Genomic DNA, 9463 nt, shown 5'->3' on the forward strand with positions numbered 1-9463 from the left:
GCTGTGAAACACAAGCCTGATGCTGTAGGACGTTTAGCAAACTAATATATGGAAAATGTCACAAAGAAAGCAGGAATAAGACCCAAAAAGGTGACTGTGAATCAACTCTTTTAAATAAAATAAAATAAAATAATTGACATGTTTTATTTCTTAATGTTAAATTCGTTTTTAAATATTAAATTATCTTTTCACTTCTTCTTGAGTTATAACAGAGTTAGGGATCGTTATAAATGTATAGATAATTTTTAATTTCATAGTAAATAAAATATTTACTAGTTTGAAATGGTAAATATAAGTAGAAATATAGACAAATTAAATCTCGTAATAGAAATTATATATACAATTAATTATTGTAATACCTTAAATTCTTAATAAATGTATATCGTAAACTTTTATCTCATAATAAATAAAATATAAACTAGCAGCTCATAAAAAAGTAAAATTGTAACACTTTTAATAAATATATCAACTTTTATCTCATGACAAATAAAATATATACCAGCTTGTATAAAGAAATACATACCAATTAAATCTCATGATAAAAGTAAAATATACGATTAATTATTGAAATAAATGTAATATATAAATCTCAATCAATGTATAAATACCTTTTATCTCATGATAAATAAAATATAAACTAGCTCATAAGAAAGCAATATATATATACAACTTAAATCTCATAATAAAATACATTTTAACTATTGATTATTTTAATAAATATTGTATATGCGTTAAAATCGTAATACATTTTATAAATCAACTTTATCTGGTAATAAATGAAATATATACTTTTTCTTGATAACATATATATGATTAATTCTTGTAATAAATATTGTATATGCGTTAAAATCGTAGTACATTTTATACATCAACTTTTATCTCGTAATAAGTGAAATATTTTTTTCTTGATAACATATATATGATTAATTCTTGTAATAAATATATTATATACCAATTTAATCTCATAATAATATATAATCTAAAAGTATATATACTAACTCGTAAAAAATATATAAACAACCAAAAGAATTTGTAACAAAAATAAAAGATTTGCCGTAACTTGTACTGAAAGTAAACTAGAGAATTATACAATTTTATAGTAAAACGGTTACATTAAAGGGTATATATTTTCACCTCTAAACTTATATTTAAGATATTCATAGGACAGATCACCAAGAGTAGAAGTTGTTCTAAGGAAGGTCTGAAATATTTTCTGTATAAACCGTAGTTGTGTATTCATTTGTGGTACAAGGATCGAGGTTCATTTATTGTTTGAAATCATCGTTATACGGAAATACTACGACGTCATAAATCACTATAGTACTGTGAACAGAAAACTACTGACGGCACCTTTACTTGATATTCACCTTCCATCAGCTGATCCATGGAGCTGATCCTCCTGGACCCGTCCAGGGTGTAGATGGTTCTGACCCCCTGAGGCAGGTTGACATTGTCGGACAAGGACCGGGTCAGGTCCGCCAGCAGAGCCTCGAAGGTCCGGAACCTGTCCGTGGAAATGGCGTACACGATCCCGTTAAAGTACCGGTCCCCGTTGCGATAGAAGCGCACCTTCTTGGCCCTCTTCTCGGCGCTCAGGGTCCGCAGGGTCCGGGCTCGGAACAGGCTGCAGTGGGCGCTGTGCGTGGGGCTCTGGAGCCCGTTCATCTTCGAGCTGGACCGGCTGCCCCGGTGACCTTTGTCCCGGTCGTCGAAGTGCTCCAAGATCTCCATCTCGGTACCGAGGCTGACCAGGACCGCGGTGCTGTCTGTCGGACCCGGAGAGAGAGAGAAGGTTCGTTTGTGTGAGGAGAAGGTTGAGCAGCAGGTCTGGAAATATCTCTCTAATGACAGATTAAGAAGATCTTAAGCTGAGCAGAACCAGAAGGTCCAGCACCGTCTGGGCTTTTATTGTGACGGTCACGAATCACTCGCACTTTACATTTAGTTTCAAACCTTTTATAAAAACGAGTCAACTTTATTTACAAGTTGATATTGACAATAACTTTTTTAATTTATTAATTTAAAATGATAAATAATTCGGATTAATTTAAATATATCAGACTCACCTACTCGGGTGACTAAGGCTTCTGTGACCTCCAGTCTGAATATTTACTTCTTCTCTCTCTTCCCCCCCTCAAAAAATAATAAAAAATAAAACAGATCGTGGTGAGTCAACAAAACCCGGTCCTGGTCCCTGGAACGAGATCCCTTTGAAAAGGTTCTGGTCCAGAAGCTGCTCCAGCAGAACCGTCGAGGCTCTAATGAGCTTAGAGGTGGAACTGGATCTGGACTGGGAAGCAGCAGCTTCTCCTCCCAGTCTCTCTCTCTCTCTCTCTCTCTCTCCCTCCCTCTCTCTCTCCCTCTCTCTCTCCCACCTCCTCCATCCACGTCATCCAGTCGTGATTTCATCCCCCTCTTCTCCTCAGGATGAAACCCACGTTTCTCGCGCGTGTCGAGGGCGTCTGGGGTTGACTGTCAGTCGGGGTTCAATCTTAAGAAACCTGTCACTCATGCGTTTTTGATGATTTTTTTCTGTAACGATAGAAGCTTTTATTTTATATCCAAGATCAGTTTCTATGATACAACATAAATATATTAATATTGAATATTTGGATTCATTCATTCAACGTTGAATCTTTCATTTTATTGCTACGTCGTTGTTTTAAGTGTCAATTATTGAAACGTTTATCTTGTTTTTATTTAATGATTTAATTCATTGAAAGGTTACATTTTTAAATGTTAAATTCATAATAATCGTTCCAACAGAAAACAACAAAAGAGACATTTTAGGGGGAAAAAAGTGAATGCTGTTCATTTTTGTGTCACTAGATGGCAGCATCCACGGCCAAAGGGAGAATGAAATCCCACAAGATCCTGGCGATGACTGGGGATGAGAGGATACAGTGAGTCCAGCTGCTTTTTAAAGCTGATGTTTGGACATATTTTGGTTTGAAAACAAATGAAAGCAGTTACGACTTCATCAAGAGTCATGTGGTCTGTAAATACTACAATACCAGAGTCAAGTACTGGACAATACTACACATATATACTTGTTACTACACTATCACAACACCAGAGTCAAGTACTGGACAATACTACACATATATACTTGTTACTACACTATCACAACACCAGAGTCAAGTACTGGACAATACTACACATATATACTTGTTACTACACTATCACAACACCAGAGTCAAGTACTGGACAATACTACACATATATACTTGTTACTACACTATCAAAACACCAGAGTCAAGTACTGGACAATACTACACATATATACTTGTAACTACACTATCAAAACACCAGAGTCAAGTACTGGACAATACTACACATATATACTTGTAACTACAGTATCAAAACACCAGAGTCAAGTACTCGACAATACTACACATATATACTTGTAACTACACTATCACAACACCAGAGTCAAGTACTGGACAATACTACACATATATACTTGTAACTACACTATCAAAACACCAGAGTCAAGTACTCGACAATACTACACATATATACTTGTAACTACACTATCAAAACACCAGAGTCAAGAACTCGACAATACTACACATATATCCTTGTTACTACACTATCACAACACCATAGTCAAGTACTGGACAATACTACACATATATACTTGTTACTACACTATCAAAACACCAGAGTCAAGAACTCGACAATACTACACATATATACTTGTTACTACACTATCAAAACACCAGAGTGAAGTACTCGACAATACTACACATATATCCTTGTTACTACACTATCAAAACACCAGAGTCAAGAACTCGACAATACTACACATATATACTTGTTACTACACTATCACAACACCAGAGTCAAGTACTGGAAAATACTACATATAATTCCTACAGTATCACAATATATCATTTCGTTGTCCCCTGTATCGTGATACGTATGGTATCGCTAGATTCGACTGAGGATGTCTGAGTACGAGAGGATACAGTCGACTCCAGCAGCTCATTATGAAACCCTTGAGTCAACTACATGACGATATATGATCCTACAGTATCACTATATATATCGCAATATACTGTATTGTTACTCCTGTATCATGATACAGATTCTTGGTAATACACACCTGTGGAATACTACAGAATACACTTTTATTCCCAGCGACGAACACCAAGGATATATTTATTGAAGATGTTACAACGAGGATGAAGATATAAAGTATTGTATATATTAATGTTGTTGGGTCATTTTTATGAATTCCAATAAATGTATCTTACATCATGTTTGTAATTAATAGTTTCTACACATGTGTGAACACGTCGGTGCTGCAGCTGTAGGAGTCGTGGAGGCGCTGCTGCTGGAGAGATGTTTACATAACAGAGACGTAGGAGGATCAACATGTTTAAGAGAAACGTCAACCTTCTTCCACTCATGAACCCAAACGCTCGTCTTTAAAACCTCTTAAGATCTTTGTTTCGGGTGTTTTTTAATCGTTGGCAACCTGCTGCTGCCCTGCTGTGACTTCTTCTTCCCCTGTCGTCCCTCCGTCATCCCTTCTTCTTCTTCTTCTTCTTCTCTCACGGAAGCTTTTCCTTTCTTTTCAGCGGCTTCTGGTCTGCGACTGGTTTGCTTGACCCTGAGGAGGACACATGATAACACGATACACTGTCAGTCGTGAACAGAACCAGATGGAACCGGAATGGGAGGATATATATTGTCTGACCTGGGATTACTCTCTATCGCCCTCTGTGGTTTGGTGGAGTACTGTCTTCGCTGGGTTTCGATTGTCGAGGACAACTACAGAAAAAAACAAAGTAAAGACGAAGTATTGTAAGAAAATGTCCAGACACTTAAATAATGCAATACTTTTTTCACTATATCATATCAATTCTCAACAGCTCTGTTTCCAATTCAAAACTTTTATCTTTGGCTTTTCAATTATATTTAGTTTTTATCAGAGTTAGTTATTTACGATTAACATGCAAATATTAACAGCGTAAATTGTTATGTGTGTGTTTATATATATATATATATATACACACACACACATAATTCAATAGAGTGTGTGTCAAAACTTAATAATTCATACTTTTGATTACAATAACATTCAATTATTCATGCAACTGAGGACGAGAGGATACAGTTTTAAGAAACTGTTTCTTAAATAAAAACAATTTGATATTTTTTAATCGAAAATAACATGCAATATTTATGCGTTTGTTCATTTTTGAGTTGCGATTGAACCTTCAGTCGTTATGTCCTTCGTAGCTGAAGGAACAGTGAAATCATGCGATGACTGAGGACGAGAGGATACAGTGACTCCAGCAGCTTTTAAAGATGATGTTTGGCCATATTTGTGGTTTGAAAACAAATGAAAGTAGTTACGACTTCGTCAAGAGTCATGTGGTCTGTAAATACTACAACACCAGAGTCAAGTACTGGACAATACTACACATATATACTTGTTACTACACTATCACAACACCAGATTCAATTACTTGACAATACTACAACTATATACTGGTTACTACACTATCACAACACCAGAGTCAAGTACTCGACAATACTACACATATATTCTTGTTACTACACTATCACAACACCAGAGTCAAGTACTGGACAATACTACACATATATTCTTGTTACTACACTATCACAAGACCAGAGTCAAGTACTCGACAATACTACACATATATACTTGTTACTACACTTTCACAACACTAGAGTCAAGTACTAGACAATACTACACATATATACTTGTTACTACACTTTCACAACACTAGAGTCAAGTACTAGACAATACTACACATATATACTTGTTACTACACTTTCACAACACTAGAGTCAAGTACTGGACAATACTACACATATATACTTGTTACTACACTTTCACAACACTAGAGTCAAGTACTAGACAATACTACACATATATACTTGTTACTACACTTTCACAACACTAGAGTCAAGTACTAGACAATACTACACATATATATTTGTTACTACACTATCACAACACCAGAGTGAAGTACTGGACAATACTACAAATATATTCTTGTGACTACAGTATCACTTTATATCATATTATATTTAACCTGTATCGTGATAGATTCTTGACAGTACACACTCCTCTAGTAAAGACACAAAGTTACATTTTTTTTATTGATTTTTGAAACTTGTGTTATTTAAATGATAAAAAATGTCTTTAACCATGTTGTTGTGTTTGTTGTTCTCCGCAGTAGAAAGTGAGGCAGTGAGTCCTTGACTCGCCTTCAGATCCAAGTGTTATATAACGAGTGAACTTTTATTTATTATCTCGGAGCATCATCTTCACGCACAGATGTCGTGTCGACCTCAGCGATGATGACGAGTCACGCTCACCTTGGCGATCTCTGACAGGTACGCTCGCCGCTCATCGTTGGTTTTATGAAACGCCTGACGGAGGAAAAAACAAAAGTGTTTTTAATTGAACATATTAACGTGTCAATAGTGACGTGTCGCTCCGTGGCGTGCGACGGCAGCATCTCCTCCACAGTCATTAGCAGCAGATTACAACAGGGATTATGGTCTGTGCTTACGTGTTCGGACTCTGTTCAGGAAATATCTTTCTGGGGGGAAATCAACAATGAACAAAGGAGGGAAGTGTGTAGAGAATATCACACAATGCAAGAACAACACAAATGTGTCGCACATCAAGTTATTCCGAGGTCGGTGACAGTTGACGTGAAGGTCGCTGACCTTTCCCTCCTGATCGATCCTGACACGACAGTCGGTCAGCTGACCCTGCAGGTCCGACTTCTCGTCGGTGAGGATCTTCAGACGCTGTCGAAGTGAGTCCTGTTGACCAACATGAATCTCACACTCAATTGTGGGGGTTTTTTTACATCACATTGACTGAATAAATATGAGTTTTTAATGTCATTTAAAGACTGTTCAGTTCAGTGACATGTTTTCAATCGTCCTCCATGATGAACCATGTGATCACAGAGCTGTGATTAAACTAGTCAACATGGATCAACTTGACTTCAGGGAGCAGATGCTCTAGGTTCAAGTTTCCATGAGGAATCGCGATCTTTAGCTCCCTCTAGTGGTCGGATACATAAAACGGGAGCATAGAACGTGCTGCATAATATTTGTTGTTTATTATTATTTATTTATTTAAATGGAAAAAGCGTCTTGACAGAACTTCAATGACGTGTAAACATGATGTATTTCCTAATCAAATTATTTAATATGAGTTAAACTTTTTTGTTTAACTCAAAAAAACACAAAACAACCAATTAGTTTACATAGATTATGGAAGTATATCAGTTTCATTTGAATATTAAATGGTTGAATTTTACATTTTAAAACTTCGAATTATGTATTTAAATGTTGTTATTTTAGGAATTTAATTATTTAGTTGAATTCAATCGTTTGTATATTGAAAGTTAGAATTTGTTTTTAATAAGTAATTGAATAGAAAAATGTTTTTGTACAAGTAGAGTTTGATATATTTATTTAAATAATTTACCAACACATTTTTTTAATTAAATATACTTTTTTAAATCAATATTGTCTGGTGGACTTATTATACAATATATTTGTATAATGAACTTTAAACATTTATTTAGAGCATTTATTTATAAATTAAAATATTTCAGTATACAATTTATTGAATTTGATCATGGAATAAAACCAAATTAAACTTTCAATATAGACATAACTAAATGTTTTTAAAAATAATTAAATTCCTTAATAACCACAACAACATTTAAATTTAAAAAAATTCAACCTTTCAAAATATGAAAATTTAAACTCCTCCATTGAATATTCGGATGTACTTTCATAATATCTACGCAACTAACATGTAATATTTGAAATGAAATACGTTTTACTCACTATTGTCATGTCGTCGTAGGAACGTATGGAAGCCAATCGATCTGTGGAAACACATAAAACATGAAATTAAAGCTATTTATTTGTAGAAGCAAAATAATGCTTACATGCTATTAATACTACACTGAAAGAAGTAAGTAAGTAAGTAATGGTTATTTCTAGAGCGCCATTCTAGACCAGGGTCCCAAAGCACTTTAACAATCACAAACAATACACAGTTAAAATATATACTCAAAAGTTTAAGACGATCAGATCACTGATGGAAGGTCTGACCATGAATAGATCTGAAAGTAAGAACCAGAATTTTAAAATGATCCTGAAAGAAACTGGCAGCCAGTGAAGAGTTTGAAGGAGAAATGTGAGTTCTTCTACTAGAGCGGCTCAGAGTAAAATACTAATGACAGAATTATTAGTTATGCTATGTTATATATTATACCACTCAGTATCAATTTATGTGAATTTAAGTAATACAACATGTTTCTGGTAAAGCATGTATAGTAAGAAATAAGAATAGATTAACATCTCATGATTTATTATAAATAGATAAATAGATAAAACTTTACCGACCCATTGGGTTTCCTCGCAGGTCGTCCAGTCTCTCGTGACTCATTGAAATCTGTTTTTCCAACTGTCCGTTCAGCTCAGTCTGGGTCTCGTATCTTGTCTTCCACTCGTTCCCTGGATGTAAAATACACAGTCAAATGTATATAAACATGTAAAATGTACAGGCTCTACAAATACACATTAAATAAACAAGTAAATACCTTCTCCATCGACACTGTGAAGTCTTTCTTGCAGCTCACACATCGTGGTTTGAAGGTCACTGACCGACTCTTGCAACATTTCTCTGCAATAAAAACACATTCATCAGAGGGTTTGCTCGAAATTTTTAATAAAATGTAATGACATTTTATGATTAAGTATATACTTTATTGAATATTGTTTTGATTGTTTAAGCGCTTTGTGACCCTGGTCTGGAAAAGCGCTAAATAAATACAAATTACTTACTTGCTTACTTATATTTTCTTTTTTTTTAAGCTTGAAAATAAAGAAGTTAAAATATGTCCAAGATAGAATATCAACACTTTGATAAACAGCGAAACCAATAAAATCAATTGACACAAAAAGTAGAATCACAGCAGGTTAACAAATATTTACGTTAAAACGCTTCGAATGACGTCACTGATGAGTTTTCACAGTAGTTATTAAAGTATAAATATTAAATACTTACTTGAGCTCTTTCTCTTGCTCCAGCTCGGCCCGAAGTCGAGATACATCGTATTTCGTGTAGTCGCTCATGTTTTCAAACCGTACGAAGTTTTTAGTCGCTAGGTCACCATGACAACACCTGCTTCCGGTTTACGAACATTTTTACACGGAAATGAGGTCACAACGTTTATTAAAACGCTCGACTCCGTATCAATATTACAAAATAAAAATAATTGTTTAAATATTCTGGAATTGTTAAAACAAAATTCCTCGTGGCTGTGGATGCCAGATAACAAACTCTATAATGATTTTAAAATTCATGATCAACGAAGCTAACATGCTAAAACCCTTTTTTTAATGCATAAAATAATTGATATCAAAGTATTAAATTGCATTA

General features: G+C 34.7%; 2 protein-coding genes across 3 annotated transcripts in view; both read right to left on the minus strand.

Moving 5' to 3' along the window:
- Window positions 1-2270, minus strand: part of dclk1a (doublecortin-like kinase 1a) — a 61911-nt gene extending 59641 nt beyond the window's left edge. Inside the window, exons 1-2 of one of the 2 annotated variants that reach the window (XM_087807017.1) lie at window positions 2071-2270; window positions 1368-1766 (exon numbers count right to left, since the gene is read on the minus strand). In XM_087807017.1, the coding sequence (XP_087663143.1) occupies window positions 1368-1731 (364 nt within the window). In that variant the 5' untranslated portion in view covers window positions 1732-1766; window positions 2071-2270. Of the gene's footprint in view, window positions 1-1367; window positions 1767-2066 lie in introns of both variants that reach the window. The other variant, XM_087807016.1, reaches the window with a different exon arrangement.
- A 1877-nt stretch (window positions 2271-4147) lies between these two features.
- ccdc169 (coiled-coil domain containing 169) lies at window positions 4148-9169 on the minus strand. Its single transcript, XM_087807018.1, has 8 exons — window positions 9089-9169; window positions 8622-8704; window positions 8425-8535; window positions 7861-7901; window positions 6718-6816; window positions 6361-6414; window positions 4706-4779; window positions 4148-4618 (listed from the first exon to the last, which is right to left on the minus strand). The coding sequence occupies exons 1-8, from the start codon at window positions 9154-9156 to the stop codon at window positions 4444-4446; spliced, it is 705 nt and encodes a 234-aa protein (XP_087663144.1). The 5' UTR covers window positions 9157-9169; the 3' UTR covers window positions 4148-4443.
- Between the last annotated feature and the right edge of the window lie 294 nt (window positions 9170-9463).

The sequence above is a fragment of the Callionymus lyra genome, chromosome 14 (genome assembly GCF_982586985.1).
Source record: "Callionymus lyra chromosome 14, fCalLyr1.hap1.1, whole genome shotgun sequence".
Taxonomy (NCBI): domain Eukaryota; kingdom Metazoa; phylum Chordata; class Actinopteri; order Syngnathiformes; family Callionymidae; genus Callionymus; species Callionymus lyra.

What these genes read in the sequence shown, in the direction of transcription:
- ccdc169 (XM_087807018.1), bottom strand. Translation starts at nt 9,156, where the DNA reads ATGAGCGACTACACGAAATACGATGTATCTCGACTTCGGGCCGAGCTG. An exon ending in GAGCAAGAGAAAGAGCTCAA is followed by an intron (nt 8,705 to 9,088) that starts GTAAGTATTTAA and finishes TTTTTATTGCAG; the next exon opens with AGAAATGTTGCAAGAGTCGG. An exon ending in TCACAGTGTCGATGGAGAAG is followed by an intron (nt 8,536 to 8,621) that starts GTATTTACTTGT and finishes TTTTACATCCAG; the next exon opens with GGAACGAGTGGAAGACAAGA.